The sequence below is a fragment of the Microplitis demolitor genome, chromosome 1, assembly GCF_026212275.2.
Source record: "Microplitis demolitor isolate Queensland-Clemson2020A chromosome 1, iyMicDemo2.1a, whole genome shotgun sequence".
In the NCBI taxonomy this organism is placed as follows: domain Eukaryota; kingdom Metazoa; phylum Arthropoda; class Insecta; order Hymenoptera; family Braconidae; genus Microplitis; species Microplitis demolitor.
In genome coordinates this window covers 22,562,283-22,586,047 of record NC_068545.1, presented here as the reverse complement: position 1 = coordinate 22,586,047, position 23,765 = coordinate 22,562,283, and the positions used below count along the sequence as shown (strand labels likewise).

Sequence of the window (23,765 nt, the reverse complement as noted above, 5' to 3'; positions counted from 1 at the left end):
GATACCATCAAGAATTGGCAACAGTATCGGGGAGAATTGAGACGTTCAACCGAGCGCGAATCGCGTTGGGTACATCGCTTTCGAGGATGAATATTCATTTGCTCGTGGAAAATTTACTGTACACTATTAAAATATAATATAATTTAATTTATTTTTTTTACTGTATTATAAAATCGGTGGATTTAAATAAGTATTATTATAAGCCCTTGGGTATCAAATTTATGGGTATAAATATTAAGAGTCTGTTTATACTTATCACTTATTGTAATGCCTATTATTATTATCGTTACCTCACACTCAAGAGTCACTTGTTACTTATTGTAAATTCGCATACTTTTCTTCTTCTCTTACAATATATATTTATACATATATATCTGTATATTACATTACGTTACTTGCTTCGGAAATCCCCGAGTCAATATGAATATAAATTCAAGTCTATTATTGTACAAGCATACACTTATAAAATCCAGTCAGACAGTTAACACGTCGGAATAACGAGCCCAATTATACGTATAAAATTATTAAGTAATAAGCGGTTTTTCCAAAGACCGCGATTGCTATTATTTATTTTTTATTTATTATTTAAAGTGAAATATTTAATTATCGAATTGGCTCGCGGTAAACTGAAAAAATGTGGGTTAAATGGAATTCTCAGACAAGTGTATTATGTAAAATAATAAAAGAATCTCTGAAACTCGAGATAATCGATTGTTTTAGAGTTATCTCGGGCATGTTTTAACAAGAGTGAAGATAGAGATAGAGTAAAAACATCCAAAGATACAATATGTATAAATATAAATCTGGTGTATCGCGTGCGTGGGGCTTCAGATTATAGATCTCTGGCGATTCGAATCCCCAATAAGTTAATCTTTCTTCTTCATCCTCATCTTCATCCCCAGTCTTTGTCTTTGTTTATGTCTTAGCCCCCCTATTTTACTTTTTTTCTTATTTCATTTGGGTTTCTCACTCTCTAAGACCTTAATAGTCTTTCTTCGTTGTACTCGATCAGATTAATTAGGTAAGATATCCAGGGTCCACGTGAGGTATCACGTGATAATAATCATCCTGGTAGTAAACACGTATGAACAAACTCATTCTTTTTATTTTATAAAACTTTATTTTTTTAATTTTCATTATTTTTTTTTATCTCTATTTTATTTATTCTACAGATTTTAAAAATCCGCGTCTTACAGTTGTAACTTGCAAGTATAGATATTGTTCTTGCGAAAAAGATGAATCAAGATACTAAAAAATATATTTGCTCATCATCTTGCATCGTGATAAATTCAACTGTCTTATACTGTTTTATTATATACATACGTCTTTACTCGTGATCTCACCACTAACTATCTTTTCACATTGATTTATTTTATACATACATTTAAATCAGATGTGTTAAAACAAATTGCATTTTTTTATTTTCAACTTCAGTTAAAAAAAAAATTATCTTACATTTTTTTTTAAAAAGCAAATTGATGTCAACTTTATTTTTTTTTTTTTACTCGACTGTTTATTGAAAAAAATGATAAATGTGATACTGGAATTTAATTGACAGTGAATCAACGTCATTACATCTCTGTACGATTGGTAAATAATTAAGAATTTATATAGATATTACCTGGATCAAAAATATATATCATAGGTATCATATAGTATCGGTTTTGATGAGTAGCGTAAGCGCGTGAATCAGAGCCTGTGTTGATGCCTGCAGCAAACTCAACTTTATAGGTATATATGTATATATATATGAACATACATAGTACATAAATATATATATGATATCTATACTGCATGTACACACCGTAACGTTGTTATGTTGTATTGAAGATCTTCATGAGAGCTCTCGTTCCCTCTAGGATACATTCCCACGGTATACCGATGTCGCAATTGCAACAATGCCACTTAAATTATTCTACACGCGCACTTTGATCGAGTTGCAATTATTCTTTAAATTTCTACCCAGATTTATATGATAAAAAAATTTATATCTCTCTATTTAAATAATTTATCCTCTTTGTTAAAAAAATGCATTTTTAAAAACAATGGAAATTATTACAAATTAATTTAACACAATGAATATTTATTTTAATTAATTTTATAAGTAGTTAATTTAACTGTAATCGCAACGAATAATCAGTAAAAGCTTAAAAATAAATCAACAAAGTCTTTATTTAAATCTATGACTTGTTTGGATATTTTGAATAATAAACTAGCCGTGTACGACAGTAATAAAAGATTTTTAAAAATAAAATAGCGTCATTAATGTCGAAAAGTTGCCGCAGGTGTGTTAATCATCGGATAAGGGCGACAAAGAATACTTAACATTTAGAATTAAAAAATAAAATAATAATTATAATAATAATAATAATGAAAAGCGAGTAAAGAATGTGTCTGAGATTCTACAGAATTTTACGAGATACTCAAGGTCGCACATTGTATCATTTGCTTAATCCACAGTCTCACACACAACAGTGTAATCCTCAGCCATTAAAGTAAAGATGAGTCTGGCAAATGGTTATAGCTCGATTTTAGCTTCAACTTCACATTAACACTCTCGTTTGCCACGCCATTTAATTACCACACCGTCCATAAAACTCGTCTCTCTGAATTATTTATACCATTCGATTCTTATAACTTTACGTTTATTTACAATAAATAATAATAATAATTATTATTATTACTACTATTTTTTTAGTCAGTGTTGGTGTTGAAGAACCAACCGACAACTTGATCTCGCTATGGATTTAACGTCGCTATTAAAATTAACACAATTTTACGCGGTATAATTGAATGGCTTGAGCATAAACAATACCTTGAGTTGTTTGTGTCTGTATATACATATATGTATATATATATAGTGGAGATGAAAAGTGAGATATCTTAATCGTCTGTAGAGGAACGCGTGTCCGATGTATGATTTACTAAAGAAGTCCACCGCACGGGGTTTATTTTGTCGAGGTTGAGGTCGATGAGTCAAGACAAAAAGATGAGCGCAAGTCCGATCCTAGTATATCATCTCACGCAGGGCAATACTTGAGGCGAGAAGAAAGACATGAGGACGCCCTCTGGTGTGTTGAGAGAACGGAAGAATGAGAAGGATAATGTGGCGACGCGTATTATTTAGTATACTAGAGTGTATAAGAATAAAAGAGTATAAATAAAGGATTCGAGTAGAGGGATTGGACGTATATATGTATATAGAAAGAGTAACGCAGGAGCAAAAGGCAGCAAAACACCGGTAGGCAGTTTTGTAGCTGTTTTTATCAGCTTCTGGGCATCGGGGGTCCCAAGTCCAACGCCGGGACGCATCTTGGGAGGTTCGTGTGGGAACGTACGTCTCTTTAGCGTACTTTTATCTTCTCCTTTACTCCTTTAACTCTCCCTCTTTCTGCTTCACCCTCACAGAGATGCTAAAACCCAGCTATCTCTCTTATGTTCTCTACTCAGCTATTATTTTTCATCTCCGTTTCCCCATCTCTTTTTCTTGATTTTTCGCCTTCGTCGGCTGCCTGGCATTCGCTCGCGACTTGTTCCGCAGACTTCTTTGTCTTCTTAAACTTCTTCTTCTTCTTCTTGATCATCTTCTACTCCTTATTCTTCAGTTCTTCTTCATCTTCTTTTTCTTTGGTCTTATCCCCGTTGAATTTTATTCGCTGCTCTGGGTTCCTTCTTCCTCTATATCTACTATATATACACACTCTCAAGAACTACAGAGCCTCGCGGGTACTGCCCGGGTCATCAGGGTCAGCCCTCTACGGTGGATCGCTACATGGTGCCCTATATTTACGCACGGTAAGAGCACCCTGAAGACGATCTCTGTAAAAAGAGCTAAATGTGTGCATGAGTGAGGAATGAGAGCGGGGGCTGCTCAATAAGTTTTGCTTTTTCGCATCCATACTCCTTCATACATACATACATACAAACATATATATACTACTTATATAAAACCAACGTCATAACATTCCTCATTATATTCCTCTCAATGCATAATATCTATCGTAATTTTTTTTTTCAACTTCAATAGATTATTACCGTAATTTTACACTCGATTAAAATAATAATTATTATTTTTTAAATTCTTTTCGTTAGAAAAATAAATAATTAAATTTTAAAAAAATTAACAATAAATGTGTACGTACTTTTAAAGTAGAAATCATGTGAAATATCACGGGGTGGTCGCGATACGCGAGCATAACCACTGGACCCAATGTGTGTTGAGATAAAAAATCTGATCAGTTGATCCCCGCTCACTCTCGCGAAACAATGGGAATTATATCTTGTGGGACTTTGCAATTATTAAAACCGAATTACTGGCAAGCCTGATTCTACTTTACATTTTATTTTTTATACTTTACTTTCCTTTTGTTTTTTTCATCCGCCAGTACAGGGATAAGGATTTAATATTGTTTCAATGTTGCTTCAGAAAGTATACTTGTAACTTGTACGTACGTACTTGAGAGCAAAAAAGAGAGTGGGAGTAAGGGAAAAATAAACCGTTTATTGTTAGTTGATGAAGATAAGAGTGAGTTAATAACAATCTCTCAACGACGATAGTGATTCCACTTTATCAACCAAGCATTAGTGGCTATAGAGGAAGGGCTTAATAATACAGTACTTCTTTAGATATTGCATAAACTAAACTTATATACCTTATTAACAATTATTTTTTCAATCGCTAATGTCCCACGATAAACCTTGTTATTGCATATTTTCAATACTTATTTAATTATATTCAATTTTATTCAATTTTTAAATTATCATTTTAATATAGAATAAACAGTCAAATAAAAAAATATTTTCTTTTTTATTTTTCGTGGTCATTAATTATAAATTTAATTGATTTTAAATTATTAATACTATACATTTAGAGCCGTAATAAAAATACGTTTAAATTAAATCTGACAGTTGGTATGCCGAAAAACGCATCTGTTGGCACATGTAACCAAAAAGCGTTGAACCGTTTAACAACTGGGATAAATCGTCTTATTTCTTTTTTTTTGCTCTTATATTTTATCATTTTTTTCCGTAACTTAAATTTTTGTCTCAACGTTTTTTTATTTTAGTTCCACTTGCAAGTCGCGTTACCAACGTCATCACGCTGGCCCGAGCTTTATTTTTCCATCGGACTCTCACGATTTTGTCGCCCCGGGAGACATATACATATACATATATATGTGCAAAACAGACTTATACCCTATAATATAAATGTTGCTGTAAGTAAACCCTGTTGGTTTCTCAGTTTCTGTTTCTCTGACGTACAAACTTATTTTTTTTCCCTCACTTCCTTTCTTTTTCACTCTACTAAATTATCTATCTGCGGATCCAAATATGTGGGAGCCTAAAATTTTTATAATTTTATTTTTTCAAAGTCAACGGAGTTTACTTGGCAAAAGTACTTGGGATAATTGAGGATTTATTTTATTTGATAGTTGTGTTTGTTGGGTATAGTGTAGGTCTTATGTAAAATATGGGAAATGATAGTTTGTATAGATGCTGAAGGTGTAGATAAAATGAAACATTGAATAAATAGATAAACAAGTTAGTTCTGACAATTACACATGCGGATCCAATGAACGCCTGTGGCATTAAATAAAGTCCTCGGTCGAGTAAAATAAACATAGCGACGTTAGATCGTAAATGTTAATTTTAAAGGAACAACCTCAACTCCTGAAACAAGGATAAACGGGTGTGTGATTGTCATCGCGGAACGAATTTTCCATAGCCTCTAGGCGACAACCCACAACTCACGTCTCTTGTTATTGTCTCACGCTAAATATTTACTTTGATATTTCCTTATTAGATCACTTTTTAAATCACGCTTACTTGTTTATGATCTCTACTGTTACATTGACTATAATAATTTAAATAAAATTATTTCAGATGAATTTTTCGATATAATGGGTGTAGGTGTGTCCGTCATAAAACAGAAAAAAATTTTTTACAAAAATTACATTAAAAAACTTTATAAGTTTGAAAAGTTTTTCCATGTTGTTAGAAATTACAGCTCGAAAAATTAGTAGATACTTCCGGTTAATATTGTCCTTGTTTTTAATGGCAATTTTACAGATTCGAATATTTCAGTTTTATTTACAAAATATTAGAAAATCATGAATTTTTCTGTGCAGGTCTAAAACAACATAAAAAATATACACAGTTTATAATACAATGAATAAATATATAAAAAGCAACACGCGCGGGCTTGCGTCCGATACATGGTTGCTAGTTTTTTATTATTTTGCATTGAAAGAGCCTCAAAAATAATGTGGAATGATGATCAGCGGGCAGAATGAAAAAAAATTAGCTGATAGATACACAGAGTATATGTCCAGACACTTTTTTCTGTAAATGTCCTAGGACTCCAAAAATTTTTTTCCTTCCGTCTTTCTATTATTTACATTGAAGAAGCTGCAAATTAACACGAAATGGTAATCAGTAGATAGAATGACAAGAAATTAATCGATTGACACAAAGGAGATGCATAATAGCTTCTGAGAAGGATCTAGGATTACAAATTTTTTTCCTCAAGTATCCCGTAATAAAAAGGCGATAGAATGTATGTCTCTTTTTCAAACACCTGATCCTCTAAAGACAGCATACAAAATACACATTAGTATAAATATATATGACAAGTGACACGTGCGCAACATTAATTCTAGTATTGTTTAGTTACAGATTTTGATTATTAAAGATAAAATAAAATAAATTTTCGATGCGGACACATTTGAATTTAAATGAAATTTATTTGAAAGCCAGCTAACTTTTCTCAAATTCTATTTATAGTTTAATTACGAAAATCTAAAAATTAGATAATGAATTTTTCAAAGGAACCGAAATAAAAAATAATGAATTTTTTCATGCAATTGTCTATCAATCTTATAAATTTAAAAACATGTTTAACAATGTAGTGATAAATATCTATATGTATATTATAAAATATTAATTTATAAATAGCCTTCGATAACACTTATTGTATTATATATCATAAAACATTAAAAGTTGTTTTAATGTCCGGTAAAGTGTCCTGGAATCTGTTTCACAATCAATTCTCGAGCATATACGTGCGTAGTCTGTTACGTGTGACTGAACTTAGTGTATCCTCGTCAGCTACAATGGACCATTGTCTTGTTTTATTCTTGTTCAATAACACCATGGATTCGATTACTCGATCTGTATATATCTCGCCCACATTTTATAATGGAAATACTTTTCTCCAATACTCACAATTGCGCCAACTCTTTTATCCATCTAAAAAAAATCATACTAATTAATATAAACAATTAAATATATAACAATTCAATCGTCACTATTAATTACACCGACAAATGATAAATGATAAGATTATAAATTAATTATGTAATCATTTCAAGAATGTTTTTTTTTATCGCGTTATTAAATTGATATGAATGAAAATAAAAAACGTTAAATGTTAATTAGTTTAATTTAAAAAAATGTAACAATTATTTATGCCAACAGACAAGAGCAACAAGCGAATGCTTATGAGTTCTTTATTATACCCGTGTCACTTACCCCGGATTTGCAGGCCGTGATCTAATTTCTATGACGCACGTACACTTCGCAATGATGTTTACCTGTAATTTTTTACCTTTATTTATATGTCTATTTATTATATCAATTATTTAAATTTTTAAAAAACTTCATTTATTTAAAGCATTATAATTATTTTATATTAAATATTAAATATCCATAAACATATAATTACTATTTCATATATTTTATTCGTGGAATTTAAATATCAACGGTAAATAAATTTAAGATAAAATCTATCGATTATAAAATTAAAAAAAAGTTTATGTTTATTAATATTTAATTTTATGTTTATAAAAAAAAAAAATAAACTTTAAGATAATAAATTATAAAACTAAACCAGTTTAAATAATTTATAAAAATAATAAATTTAAAATTTTCAGTATAAATGTAATAGTTAAATAATTACTAAATAAATATGGCGGATAAGAAGTACATTAAATTAAAGTGTCGACAATGTCTCTTATGAGGTTTGTGTAGATTAGATGAATAATAAAAAATTGATAAAAAGTACAAGAAGAAAAGTAAGAAGTGGTGACTCTGGATAGGACTTGACTCTTTTTAAAAGATTATTCCGAGTGAGTATCGGTGGGTGGTGAAAGAGCGCATGCGCGGATCGGTTGGTGTTTAGTAGGTCGGCACTCGCGCGAACTGACTCGCGATGCCAGCAGCAGCACCACCAGCACTAACAGCAACAGCAGGAGCTCTAGCCAGAGTCAAGCCAGACCAGGGCATCGTGGTGGCATTCGAACTGCGTTGTCTCTCAGTCGTACGTAGGCTTCCACAAGACGCGGCCAGACTGAGTAGTCGCTCGCAACAATAAGCCGGGCTTTTATTTATTTACGAGGCCCATGTGTGCCTCTAATTACTTTCCCTATTAATTTGCACTTAATCAAATCATTTTTAAATAATTAATTATCTGTGACCTGTGAATGTGAATCAAAAACTTAATGATTTTTTTTAAAAATTAATGGACGTGTTACAAGTGGACTTTAAATTTGAATTTTTAAAACTGACGCGCATGGCAAAACACTAGATATTTTTAGTAAATTTGAATTTTCAAATTTACGCGCGACTATCGCGCCTGTGCACACCATCGGTGTCTGTCATAAAACATTGTGGTTTAAAAATATTATAAAAAGTGGCGAATATTTATTATTATTTTGACATTATCAGGATAAATAAATCCTGTTTTATTTTTCTTCGAGGATAAAATGGTGTACGGTGGCAATTTCAACATGGAGACGGTAAGTTTTTTATTTTTTATTACTCACACATTTAATATTTTGCATTTTAAATTTATTAACTTCTTTTAACAGTTTTAAAATATTATTCGATTTATTTTTTAACCGGTGAAAGTTTAAATATTAAATCAAATATATATATTTATGGATGTCTACAGTGGACGTCAATAAAATAAATAAATATATAAATGTGCTTGGTAATAAAATAATGGATTGTTAGATTGATTTGTGGGATAAATAAATTAGAAATAGTAGGTCGGGACATTATCATTGTTATCATTATCGTAAAATAATTGAAAAAATTATTATTATTATTATTGTATGTAGTGTAATGAGAATAGTGGAGTACAAAGTATTTGTATGTATATATGTATGTGAGTATAGTCTGGCATTGACAGTCAACAGTCGCGTAATTCCATTTGGCGCGCGTTTCTTCGCACGCGGTTGACCCAGTCGCGATATGTACAAGTCGCGACGACTTAACGTCTGCGCGCGCGCACGCGACAACTAGAGAAATCGCTCTCGAAAGCTAGGAATTGAACCAATTTTTATAATTCAGTGTTTACTTTAGGTGACGTTTTATATTTTATTTTATAGATCATTATTTTTTATTTAACTAACAATATAATAATTATTGAAAAAAAAAAATTTAAGAATTTTTTTTATTCTGACATGCGAATAATATTTAATTGTTTTTCTTTTTGCGAGAACTAAAAATGCAATGAGTGAGGAAGAGACGATCATAATGACGTATCACAGTTTCTTCGTGAAAGCGATCGCTAAACCGTGTAATTTAGGGAGGCTATAATTTTTTTTTTTTAGTTTATTATCACAAATAATTATTTATAATTTTTAATGGTCCTGAAGTTAATAAGCAATTAATAGTTTTTATATTTTTTTTCAACTTATCAATCACAAAAAAATGAAAACTAAAAATATGCACTTGTAGAAAATTTTAAAAACTATAAGTGCAATTTTTTTAAATATTTTTTTTTTTCTTAAATTCATTGTTGAAAAAAAATTCAAAAATTATTAGACGTCTGCTAACTTCAGTATCATAATTTTTATCTGTTATTTAACAAAATAACAATTAAAATTATTCATTACCAAACCTTCAATTTTAAATTAATTATTTTTTTAATTACTACAATGAATAATTGTATATTTTAATTAACAGTCTAGTAATAATAATAATAATTAATTTTTTAGTAATTAAGGCAAAAAATTAAATGTAAAAATTTGTAGGCATTTTTAAATTTTTAATTTAATCACAATATTATGCTAAAATTAATATTTTATTTAATTAATATTTTTTTTATAAAGTAACAAACAACAATGATGTTGATATGAGCCGTCGGCAGACATCGTGACTCATAATCCAAAAAAATAATTTTTTATTTGTCAATTAATTAAAAATTTAAAAAAGATCCGCTAATTAGTCTGATTCGCAAAACAAATTTAATATAAATGAAATAAAAAAAAATTCTTTTTTAGCTGTCAAATGATCTTGATCGATAAATACATATATCACAGTGATTACAATAATTACACTAATTAAATGAATATAAATGATGAAAATAATAATTAATTATTATTCGTAATGAAAATAAATACCGATAAAATAGGGAATTAATTATAATTATTCGCGGCGTCCTTGCATGTCATGTCATAAGCTAGCGTGCTGGTGTCTTTTGATTGTCGTATGCTATAATATATATATATTACATTTTTCTATCACTTTTATCATTTGGGGTAGGGGGAAAACGGAGTATATTTACTGTACGACAGACATGACAACGATCGAATACGCGAGTTGTTTGGCCGCGAGGAAGGCTAACTTTCGAATCTACTCTACTCCTCCTCCTCTTCTTATGTTGACGAGAAATTCACTCGACACTTACGTGATGGAAAATTTTTTGTCTTCCACAATAATAAAAAAATCACAGCATCAACAAAGAAATAACAAAAAAAATGATCTTTGTATTTTCATAGCAATTTTATCGTATTCTTTGTTAGTAAACACTTTCAAAATTTTAATATAAATATATAAATATATACATGTATACATATATAGATGTATATTTATAAATTACGATAATTATCTCACTGTATTAAATCATCTCGGACTTTGTTCATATTTTAAAATAAAACTTATAATCATAATTCGCTTAATTTTTTTTTCAAAGTGATAATAAATATAATAATATAGAAAAAAAATTATCACGTAGTTCACCGTTATGTTACTGACCTTCGCAATATGAGAAAGTTAATAATTTATTTTACGAGTCGGAAAAAAACGGAGTCTGAAGTTTTAAGAGCACAAATTTTGAATAAAATAAGTTGGGAAAATATTTAAAAATTTTTATAAGAGTTTGAATTTCAGTGTAGGCAAAAAAAAAAAATTGTAATTGAATATGGATTAAAAATGAAAAAGAGTATAATTAAAGAGCTTTAACGTAAAAGGAGTAAGCTGGAGATAAGATTAAAGAGAACAACAATTTCTCGGAAAGTCTTCGTGCCAGTGTTCACACGATTCGCATGGATTTTAGCCCGGGGTTGAGTAAAGGGATAAATTCTACCACATCTTCATGTGCGTGCGGCTTCAAGAGCCCGCGAATCGGCGGCAGTACTGCCCAATTAGCCGGGCAGTGCCGGTCACGCCGTGGAATCTCCTTAAGGATAGACTCACGGTAGCTCCGCTAACTTTATCCCATCCTTCTTTTATCCAATAAAACATACAAAACGAAATAAAAAAAAAATAAGGAAAAAAATTTACACACCAGCTACTAGCTACAAACTACTGCTTCCTTTTTTTTTATCATTATTCAAGGTCGAATGTTAAATGTGATCATTAAATATACATTCGATAATATCTTTATCGTCTGTTGAGTTCTGTGGGTCACTTGATTCTCATAAAATATATTTTTACTTATATATTTTATATTTAGCATAATTATTTTATCCAATCAATAACTTGTTCTTCCACTTGATCATCAAAATTCCTTAAATTTTTTACTATCATTTCCGTTTAACTTTTCTATCCATTTAAATATTCATAATTTTTCTCATTAATATTTATATTCATATTCATGTTTATATAAATATATATCTATAAATAATGACTCTTTTACTTTTAATAAAAACAAACTTTTCTTTTCAAATTAATTTACATCAACGAAAAAGTAATAAATCGTTTAATAGGCGTTCGGTGATTTTATATCGGATATTAAAAACGACAAGTGGATAGTCCGCGTATGCGTGCAGACAACAACATATACAATAAACATAACCCACAGTTACATTTATACAAATGACTCAGGTAATTGGAACTTACTCATATCAGTTATTCAGGACTTATTTAAAACGGGGTAGTGTAATAAACGTTTCTAAAAAAAAATATAAAAATATATATTTGCGTACTGCACTATCTCTTTTGTGGCCTGAGTCTGAGTTAGTCGATGTCCTTGCTACGTCAATTCGAATCCTGTCCCTCCCGTAGTTGCTCTTGCATTAGCGAGGGCGTGGTTATTATTTGCGTTCGGCTGCTACACGTGCGATTGTTTTATCTATACTTACGCTTACATTTTCAGATACAGTACCTAATAAAAATTACTTTTATTACTAACACGAACTTTTATTCAAATTTTTTTACACAGAAAAAAAATCTCGACTGAAGATAAATATTCCTGATTCAAGAAATTTTTTTTTAAAACCTCAATTTTATTGGATGTAGAAATTTTCTCTGATCAAGACAAATCTTCTTCTGCTCAAGAAAATCTTGACTTGGTTTTCGAAAACCTTTGTCTTCCAAAATATCTTCTTAACTCAAGACAACTTTTTTTCTGTCTATATACTTTCTTTTAGTTACGATTTAGTGGCGCTTATTTTTCGCTGTTAATGATAAATCTCAAACTTCGTCGAGTCACTATATACATACATACATACACATATATATACATAGCGTATAACGATTGGCTTGAGATATTCGCGTAAAGTGCAAATGGTCACCCGCTTAATTACGCGTTCAAGCTCATTAAGGTCGTTATCCCTGGGTAGTGACTCACGCATTAGCGAGAGTCTGACCGTCAACAACTTTACATACTGAACAGACTATACATTGGAATTTTCAACCCCCTCTTACCATCCTGAGGCATCAACATAAATTCCAATTATTTTTCTTTACTTACCTATTCAACCAACATTATCTTTTTTATTTATATTTCATTGCTTTTTTTTCCAACTCCGAGTCAGCTTTGAAAAAAAAAAAAAAAAAAAATGAATTGTAACAGAAGTCATATCCTTTGGAGGAACTTGTTTTTATAGTTGTCAATTGTTTTATTATTTAAAAAAAAATATATATATTATTTTTATCTCGAAGCTTATACGCTTGTTGGGTCTTTTTCCGCGAAGCAAAGCTACGGCTCGACAAGACGGGGGCGAACGGTCAGGGCCGGCGGCGCGTTCCTCGCGGGAGGTCCCCGTCCGCGTCTTTGTCTCGGCGGTGTCGCAACTGCTTCTGCGGAGCTGGGTAAAAGGCGCCGATGTGGATCGCACAGGGCATAAACACACAGCTACAACTTTCGTTGCACAACTATTTACTATATAATAACAACCGCCCCCTTCAATACTCAGACTTTACTTAACCACGCAATCGAAAAAACGCAACACCCCAACTCTATTAAATTTATAACAGAACGCACTCTACTTATCTTAACTTTATCCCAGTGATTAATCTTTTTTAATAAACTTTTTTATAATCTCTTTTGTAATGCCTTATATCTAATCCAATAGACATTTAGACTACATATGTAACCTAGAATTTTCTACTCACTTTTTTTTTATATAAATATATATCTATATACACATACATGCATACATGCAACTTTATCTTAAGCGAATGCTCGACCGGTTGCCCTCAGAGTAACGACGCCGTGACGCCATTACAAGATCTAACCGGCCCCAAATCTTGGCCGTTTATCTGCAATGCGTATTTTACTTTTCAAACTAATATTGACCAGAGAATTTTTTTTTTTTTTATTTATTCATTCAAGTAAATTATTAATTTATATATAATAAAAATTAATGGCAACTAAATTTAATAAAACAATAATAACAGTAATAAATAGTTACACATATGTATATATATATATATAAGTAGGGTCAGTGTAGAGGTTAGTACAACAGCCTATAGGGAAAATAACTCAGCACATCATATCCATGGTTTGACTTACATAGATCTTTAAATATATATAGTAACACTACAGAGAGAGTACACACAACAACGTTCACCTCAGCGCGAGGTCGACTATTCGCTCTTGCAAAACGATTTACCTCTCTTCTTTTACTCCTCCATCTTCTGAACCTTCCTTCTCAATCTTCTTTATACTTCTTTGTACCTATATTACCTATACTACTATACCTCTGCACTAAAACAACCATAACAACAACAACAACTAGGTATCTCACAGATGCCTCTCGCCCTCTCAAGCTCCCGATCCTTTCGATCAACAACCACTGGATCGTCTACTCTTTTCTCCTCTCCAGCTCGTCCCTGTCCTATCCTCGGTAAACTAAACTGCACATGGTGCAGATACATATGCAATCCAATGAGAAAGGACGTTCTTGAGACTTAAACCCGCCAGAAAGTGCTAGCATTAGCTCTTTCCTCTATATCGTTGTCAGACATGCTGCTATTACTTATCGCAGGACGCGCGACCAACCAGATGCATTAACCTCTTACGTTGTCTATCTCTTTACTTTTTTTTTACTTGCTTGCTAAGAGTATACTCTAATCCTTAACATTATAACTGTTACATCCAACTACATATTACACATTTCATACGGGCACTTACTTACTCACATATCTTTGGCATCTTCAAAGAAATTCCTTCAAAAATTATATACATTTTTTATTTCTCCATTAAATTATACTTTACTTTAATCTACATACTATTAAAGTTATTAATATTGATTAATAATGAATTAATGACTTAAAAGTAGATTAGATAAAACGAAGATTGATGATAAAATATAAACGGTGGGTTATGTATCAAGCACGTTCCAATTATGCGAAGGTCCGTGGCAATGGACGTTTTATTTGTTGACTCGGGTACGCAACCAGCGTGCAGTCTGCACACGCACAATCTCCACAGCTATATAAATATATCCACATAAATGTGAGTGTGTATAAAAATAAGTTAAGTACAACACACGATGTACAAAGTAGGAGGTGAAGTGCATCCTCAAGACATGTGAGTCTTCCATTCATGCCGAGTGAAAATCTCAACCGGCAAATAAGTCACATTTACGTCACTACTCTCTTATTTTTTTTTACTAATTTCTGTTCCATTAAGAGCAACACTCCGTATTACTTATACTACTTTTATTACACGCATTGCAATTTATTTCTTTTGTTAATTAATTATTTTAATTAAACACCGAGTCCTGAATTAGATAATTGTTAATTCATTATTGTAATTGACAATAAGATTTCTTAAATTATTTTATTGTTTGCTGGCTGACAATTGACGTAATTGCATGAAAAAAAAAAAACTTATTTAGGTCAGTTATTTTTATACAATATTAAATGTCTCTTATATTACAAAGACGATATTTATTGTGGTACAAATAAATTTTCGTGCAAAATTGACGGTCGAGTTTGAGAGTCCATTAAATTATTTCATGAAATTTCCTTCTGGCGGTTTATGCGTCGGCACGTGCAGGCGCGTGTGCTCCTTTACCTCCTTTACTTCTCGTGGCATCTATTCGAGTGGGCATTACTTATATATACATACATACATACATATACATTCATTCATACATATACATTACACTCTACACTCTTTACATACATAAATTCACATTCCTATCGTGTTTATCACATTACTATTTTATATATTTAATGCATTTACAGTTAAACAAACGCCTTATTGTTCCACTATTGTAAAATTACACAAAATAAATAAAATAAATTTTATTTATCGTAAAATTAGGAGTCAAAAATAAAACATTTCATTTGCGTTTATAAATTCACGGTGTACTTGGAGCATTAATTTTATTCAGTAGTTAAATGCGTGTACGCAGTAACAACTCAACGACTCGGATTTCTTATATTAGTTTTTTTTTTTTTATACATATTATGGTTGTAACGCGGCTTTTACCGTTAGTCTACGTCGCCTCTTACCTAGGCTCTTTATCCCCGACTTCTTCTCATGTCTACCAACTATGAACGTGTCTGTTCGCCTACATATATAAAATATATAAATATATATGTATGTATAAGTACACTTATGACTTCTCCTTTACCTCTTTTACGTGTTTTTCCGTCTTTATTTATTTCTTTATTCGGTTTATTTATTTGATCATTGCACGAGACATACCTACGTAAAGTATATATATGTTGGTAGACACTGACGGACAGGTTTTCACGGGCAAAACTACCCAGATCATTGCTATGCGAATAAATTTTAAATTGAGTAGTAAAGCAATCTAATAATGAAAAAAAAAAAAAGAGAGATGTTGTCGGCTAAATTTATTGCCACGTAATTTTCATAATTGCCGTAAATAATTGCATTATATTTATTTTTATATATTTATTATTTTATTACCATTTATTATTTTTTTCCATTATATAACTCAGCATCTAAGCATGATAACTTTTTTTTTTTTTAATTCTTCAATCTTGTGGATTTTATTTTTCTCCTCAATTTTATTTATTATTCAATAAAAAAAAAAAATTCTTGCATAATAAAATAAAATAGAATTTTTTTTTATTGATATAAATTATGATAAAAATATTTTGAGAATGTCAACAAGAATATTTCAAGTATTAAAACTTTAAAGTTAACAGTAAATGTAATTATTTTTTAAAAATATAAATTTTTTTTCATTAATTAAATTTATAAATTTTTTAGCCTCGTACACTGTAAAAAATCAGGAGTTAATTCGGAGTGATTACGGATTTTAATATTAAAATAAACTCCTCTTTGGAGTAAACTTCACTCTGAGAGAAGTAAATAAATAAATAGACATCCGCTCCGCATTTACTCCGAATTCACTCCGCAAATTTTTTACAGAAAAATTATTGTGTTGTATCACAATACTTACTACGCACAAAAAACTTATCCATAAGCTTCAGTAACGATTACTTTCATACATTATAATAATTGTGATGCGGCATAATAATTTTTCGGATGCTTCACTTCCTGTTTCAAATTTCGTCGACAGTATAATAAAAATTAGTAGTCTTCAAGCTATTATTTTTCTCCATGTAAAATTCTAAATTTATTTTATGGTTTTATAAATACCTATAGATAAAATAAGTGAATAATAATAAAAAAAAAGTATTTATCATGTGAGGAGTGTTCGCGGAAGCCGTTTTCACGGCGTCGTTATTGTCTCTGCGTGTCGAATATATACTTCTCGTCAGAAGACGATGTTGATATCTCTTCTGTCTCTTCAACATATATAGTATGGAGTATATAGTATATGAGTATCCAAAGCTAAAGTACACTTACCAGCAGACTATAATACCGGTGAGAGGCAGCTCTTTACTTGCTCTTGCTTATCAGACGTGCCTCTGTCGTCTGCACTCTCGTCGTGATAATCTCCGCGACTTTATTATCGCCATTTAACCACGTCTGAGCTAACATTATCCGCTACTAAAAAACCTTCTGCCTTGTAGGTACTGAGAAAATAAATAAATAAATTTAAATAAAAAAAAAAAAGACTTAAACAAAATATATATTTACATGGAGAATAGTTATTAAATTTTTTTTTTACATCACGATAGAGCAGAGCCTTGATGTAAAGTACGAGAATACGAAATTTAAAAAAAATTTATTTATAAGACGTCCAGTTGAAGAGTCAAGGAGACAATCGGGAAAAGGGCATTTAAAAAAGGGATAAAACGATATCGCGAGTGAATTTCATTTGAATAGAATAGGGCGATTGTGATTTACAGTATTCACCGAGGTAAACTTGTCGCGCGTGACTTCCTCTCTTTCGCATTTCTATATCTCTGTTTTTTTAAATTCTTCCCTTACATTGTTATCTAAATAACTTTGACACCTCGAAGCCTCTATTATTTTTATTTTAATTTAAATAAATAAAATTTAACATCAACGAAATAAAGATATCAAATAAATTTATATGTGACAATGACAATGACAATGAACAAAATAAAACTAAAAGTATACATATACGGTATAAACAAATTTAAATATTGATATTTCGATCTATACAAATATTCCGGATACGATCGACCCCAACCGGTGGCTTATGAATTTTATATTTTATTTTCTTTGCACTGAATGCACTCGAGTTAGTGTTGTTGCTGTTGCTGTTATTTTTATTATCATTATTATTTTTATTGTTGTTATTATTGTTGTTGTTATTGTTGTTGTGGTTGTATTCAAGAGAATCGCGCATGCCAGGACATAAATTCAAATGCCTTGTCTTGGGTATTGGGTATATAGGTATGTGGGTATTGGCTAGTCGATATATACATCTATATATATATATATATATATACATATATGTAAGTAAAGTAAGCAGTCTTATTCGAGAATAGTGTACGGGGATTGGTAGAAAATAAAACTGAGACCCTGTACCCGGAGACCCCGTACAGGAACCAGGGTACGAGGGTAAAAGAGAGTAAATAGAGTCCATGACCACCCCGATCCACATACTGAGACAACACCAATGTGCATATCTATGTTTACGTTTCGTTATATATATCTATATATATATATATGTAGTGTTACGAGGGGAAGAGTCTTCTCAGAAGCAAGAGGCCATTACTGGTACCTGGCTCCATACTGATATCTCAATACAAACCCCTTAGTTTGAATCCATTATAATATCCGATCCCATCAGATATATCTTAGAATACTTTTTAAAGCTCAAGTATTCAAATCGATAACTTTAAATATTTTGTTTTTAACATTCAGTGCCTGTAAATTTAAAAAATTCTTGTATTTTTTTTTTAAATTGCCGGGTGTTTTATATTTTGGAAACCAAACGATTCAATTTTTAGTCAAACAATTGTTTAAAATATATTTTATTTGTATACATAAATATTTTTTTTTTCTTTGACAATCTGCACTTAATCTCACTTGTACATACTTGCGCTCGCGTATGCAAGATACAGTACCACGATGTACCGCTGAATTATACATAAGTCGAGGAATAAAATATGCCGACGGCGTTTTAATGTTACTCTACATGAAAAAATAAAGTTAAATAAAATATTTTAAAAAACAAGTTATATATGTATTTATATATAGATATACAACATATTTAATCGGATAGAATAAAATGATAAAATATCATAAGCTTGTATTATGGATCAAGTGTTATAAAAGTGCTCAATCATAAAAATGAAGTTGAAAAAAATAAATTAAACATTCGAAAGTGGATTGAATTATTAAATATTATGCATTGAATAAAAAAAAAAATTTTTTTTTACTATTCAATAAGTACATGTATAACTAACTGTCAATACCTATATACTTAAAGAGATCTCAATATTTTTTTATTTATCATTCTTTATATATTTATATATATATTGGTCGTCCAGTCGACTCATCGAGTAACTGGAGTCTGGTTTATTTTTATCATGTCTTTTCTCCTTTCTCTACCTTTCAATTTTTTTTAAATATTTTTTTTTCTATACCTTTTTTTACTTTTATTCGAAGCCCGAAATAGAATTTATACATATTACCTTTCTCACCTTCCATTATGTTTTCGTTACATTGAAATTCTTCAGTCACTCTCTCTTTAAACGTCACTCCTTTTCTCACTTAATCATATACCTATACGTATATATATATATATATATATATATATATATATATATATATACAAATATATATTAACTACAACAACTGGGCATTGGCCACGAGTTACTAACAACCTTCAAGGCCGACCTGACGGGTTTTCCAAATCGCGGTCGGCAATTTCCTACCTCGATCTTTGTCTAACACTTGTCTGCCGTTAATAAAACCAAAAAACAAAAATATATTAAATAAAATTTCATGAAAAATAAAAAAAGTTTAAAGACATCTGTCTACTCAAATAAATTTATTGCATTTTTTATCCATATTACTTTCAATACTTATGATACTCGCATTAATGTTTTATAAATACTTTTAATAGCGTTTAAAATATTTTTTTTTCTGCTAAGAAAAAAAAAAATTCATTACAATAACAAATGAAAAGAATTTTTTTTTTATCCAGATAATAATCAACTTTATTCTTGTATCAATAAATCACTGACATAATAAAAAAAAAATATAAAAATTCAGATTGATTGAAATAACGATTTTTTTTTTGTCATACAACAGACAGTGATTTATTTATTTGAATTTATTTTTTGTCGCGGTAAAAGCTACCCGACAATTTACAAATTAACAATGATCTATTATTATTTTATTTTATTAGTAATTGTTTTTAAATTTTTATTCCCTCAATAATTTTATTGCGGATGTATTTTCTCATTGAAAAAAAAAAAAAAAAACTATAAATAAATCGATAGATAAAATACTCAATCAATTATTAAAATATTTTATTCATGAATACAGTATATATTTATGTTATTATAAATCAATTATTGAATAATTACTCCAACGAGTGTCTCGACCTACAATCACAGGTTAATAAATGTTTAACAGTTATAAACAATTAATTTAAATAATAAATCATCGCCGATCGTGTACACGACGATTAAAATAAGTCTACAAATTGATAAATAAATCATTAGTTCCTCTTGTAATTCTTTGAAATTAACAGTATTTGTAATGCTAATTTATAACTGGAAAACATAAACATTAACAGTAATTGTAACATTTATTACTCGGTACAAGTGATAAATTTAAAAATAGCCTTCGTATTAATATATATATATATTGATAAATAATAAATACTAAAATATGTAATTGATAAAAAATAATAAAGTGACGAGTGACAAATTTGTGGGTGAGAAATTAACAGATCGTAGGGAGAATTGAATCGTTCGATTATGCAAAGCTACTCGGCCTTAACGCCTCCACATTTCTGCTGGTCACTATAGTATATATACATATATATATATATGTATGTATATAGTATATACATATATATATATATGTATGTATAGCATATCGTAATTGTGTTTTGGGGTATAGAGCCTTCTCTTCTTGTACTCTACGTACAAGCGAAGAAAACCGAGTAAAGTAAACAACGACAATGGTTAAGTTGAGTGCTCGTTACCATGACTATTAATAGCTGGGAAATAATATCTCTTTGTATAGAATACAATCCTCGTTGACAAAACGATTCATTTACGAGTAATTAATTTTACATTTTTAAATTTATTTTTAAATATTATTAGAGTCGGGGGAAGTAACATGAACTTTTATGGGATTATTAAATTCTAATGGGAATTTATTTATGAAAAATTTTTTGTCGGTAAAGAAGTTTTAGAGGAAAGGGGGTAAAATGGGTTGCAAGAATTTTTTTAGGATGTATGTAGGGGTGAAGTAGGCACTAATAGGTAATTTTAGCCATCCAAAAATCGTTCAAAGATTTTTAACAAATTTCGGTGAGTGATTTAATTCAAATTTTGACAATGTAAAATTAAAGATAAAAATGAACTTAATAGGATTTGGGATTTATATAAATTTCATGTGAGGATTATTTTTATCAAGTGGAAAAAATGAAATTTTATTTTAAGAATAAATTTAAAAAATTTTGTTATTTAAGAAATGAGGCCCATTTTGTCCCAAATTACTGATCATTAAATAAAAACTGAATAGAGACTAAAAAATACTTTTAATGAGTATGATCACAAATTACTTTTTGACAACGATTTGAAAAAACAAAAATTTTATTACGGTTTCTATTGTAAATTATTTATTAGGTATTAAAAAAACTGAATTGAAGTAAAAATAAATAGTTGATTAAAATTCTAAAAATAATAAATAAAAAAAAAATAATTAAATATTTTCCAGCAGTATAAATTCTCATGTCATGAATATTAAGTTTAAAAAAATGTATAAATAAATATATGGGAGCAAATCAAAATGTAATCCTGCGATTCTGACCTCTCGAACTTCCGACTTCATTGTTCTCGTGAAAAGACGAAGGATAACGCCCAGTAGTGTGTACACGAGTCCATAAAGCATTTAACAATGTCCGCGGTGGGCATATAACAGCATCAGCAAAAAGCACAAGCAGAAAAGAACAGTAGAGGAAATAAAACAACCGAGCCCAAAGATTTTTCGTCTGCCGGACAAAGGCTCAATGTAACTCGACGTGGTGATGCACGTGGGTCATTACCGTGGCACGTTATGCCCCCATTATGTAGTATTATGTTACTATTTGCGCTATCGTAACTGCCTATTTATTTGTCTTGCTCGCCTTCCACTCGTCTCTCAGCGGGACATTACTCTTACCTACTCATACATTTATTTATTTATTTATTTACAATTTTTTTTTTATCATTTACTTTTTCTTGCTCATTTTATCTTTTCAGCAAATTATTTTAATTAAATAATAATAACATTAACAATAATAATTTATTGTAACGTACTTATCTATTTATATAACATAAATTGTGATACTTAATTTACGATTGCTATCATATATTTCTTATCTTAAACTATCCATTAAAAATCAATAAAAATTAATAAATAATGTATGAGAATGTTCGCGTGATTTTTTTTTAATTGCTAAAGATTTACAAATAAAAAAAATTAATTAAATTTTTTTAAAAATCATAATTAAAATTTTAAATTAAAAAAAAAATATATAATATATGTAAATATGTAAAATAACGTCAGTCTGACAAATGAGATATTTTATCTACTTGAGCAAACGCGTGTAATTTCGCTGGCAGTAGATACAGTCACGTAATTGTCAGCCCGGTTTACTAGTTTACAATTTCAGTGTTCTATTTTCCGCGTTTTATAATTATTTAATAAATAAAGAAAAAAAAACAAACAAATGTTCTAGTCTAATTCTTAAGCACTATAGAGACCATAATTTATTCGCATGTAATCTAAATTATAAAATTTTTAAAGACCACATGTGCTATATTTCATTCTGTAGACTTTAATTTTAATTACTCGCTTACTGAAATAATTATTAAATAACAATTTTTAATGGTCTAGAAAATTAATAGCTGTCGTCAATTACCATTACTTTTTTTTTATACTTAAACATATTTTAAATACATATTATATAAATAAATGTATGCTTGCACGTGAGTTCATTAACATTAAAAATCAATCAAGTTCACGGTAAAAAAAATTTTCTATTTTTAATAAATGTATTTATAATTATTTTTTAATTTAAAAAATAAGATATAGATCTTATATAGTTTTTTTTTTCATAAATATATAATTATTATTAATGACTGGAGTAAAATACAATTATGCGACATTGCCGAGTTCATCCATAAAATAATAATTTTACTAGTGCATACAACAATCATTTGCGCACCCATACGCGTTTCAAATTGCTTTCAATCGAACTGTGCAAGTTGTTCTGTACTATATATCTATATATATATATATATGGTATATAATAATGTAAGTTGTATCAAGCAGCAAAGTGAGGAGCGGCGATCGCCCACACGCGTAGAGTATGAAACGCGTTTGAGTCCGCGTTCTATCGACTACATAAAAAAAATATATATATATATATATATACTGAAGACTATTCTATATAGATATAGTATATAATACAATAGTACATATACGGAGAGACAAAATGAGAGACTTTACGATCGGCGTCGGTTATTATAGAGCCAGGATAAGTGGCGCAAGATACGACACGTCTTTCGACTCCTCTAATCCATGTTGTATTGTCTCTCAGCCTCAACGTCATGTTCTACATTATACACGCACGCAACACAAGATACCAACGGGTGAGCTACTGGATAACGTACAGACGTATGCATTATTATAAATATATACAAGGAACGTAGGTACT

General features: G+C 29.9%; 1 protein-coding gene across 1 annotated transcript in view; it reads left to right on the top strand.

Moving 5' to 3' along the window:
• Positions 1 to 8,294: 8,294 nt before the first annotated feature.
• Positions 8,295 to 23,765, top strand: part of LOC103580133 (DNA-binding protein D-ETS-4) — a 28,144-nt gene continuing 12,673 nt past the window's right edge. The window contains exon 1 of the mRNA XM_008561784.2: positions 8,295 to 8,795. Within this exon, the coding sequence (XP_008560006.1) occupies positions 8,763 to 8,795 (33 nt within the window). The 5' untranslated portion in view covers positions 8,295 to 8,762. The remainder of the gene's footprint in view (positions 8,796 to 23,765) is intronic.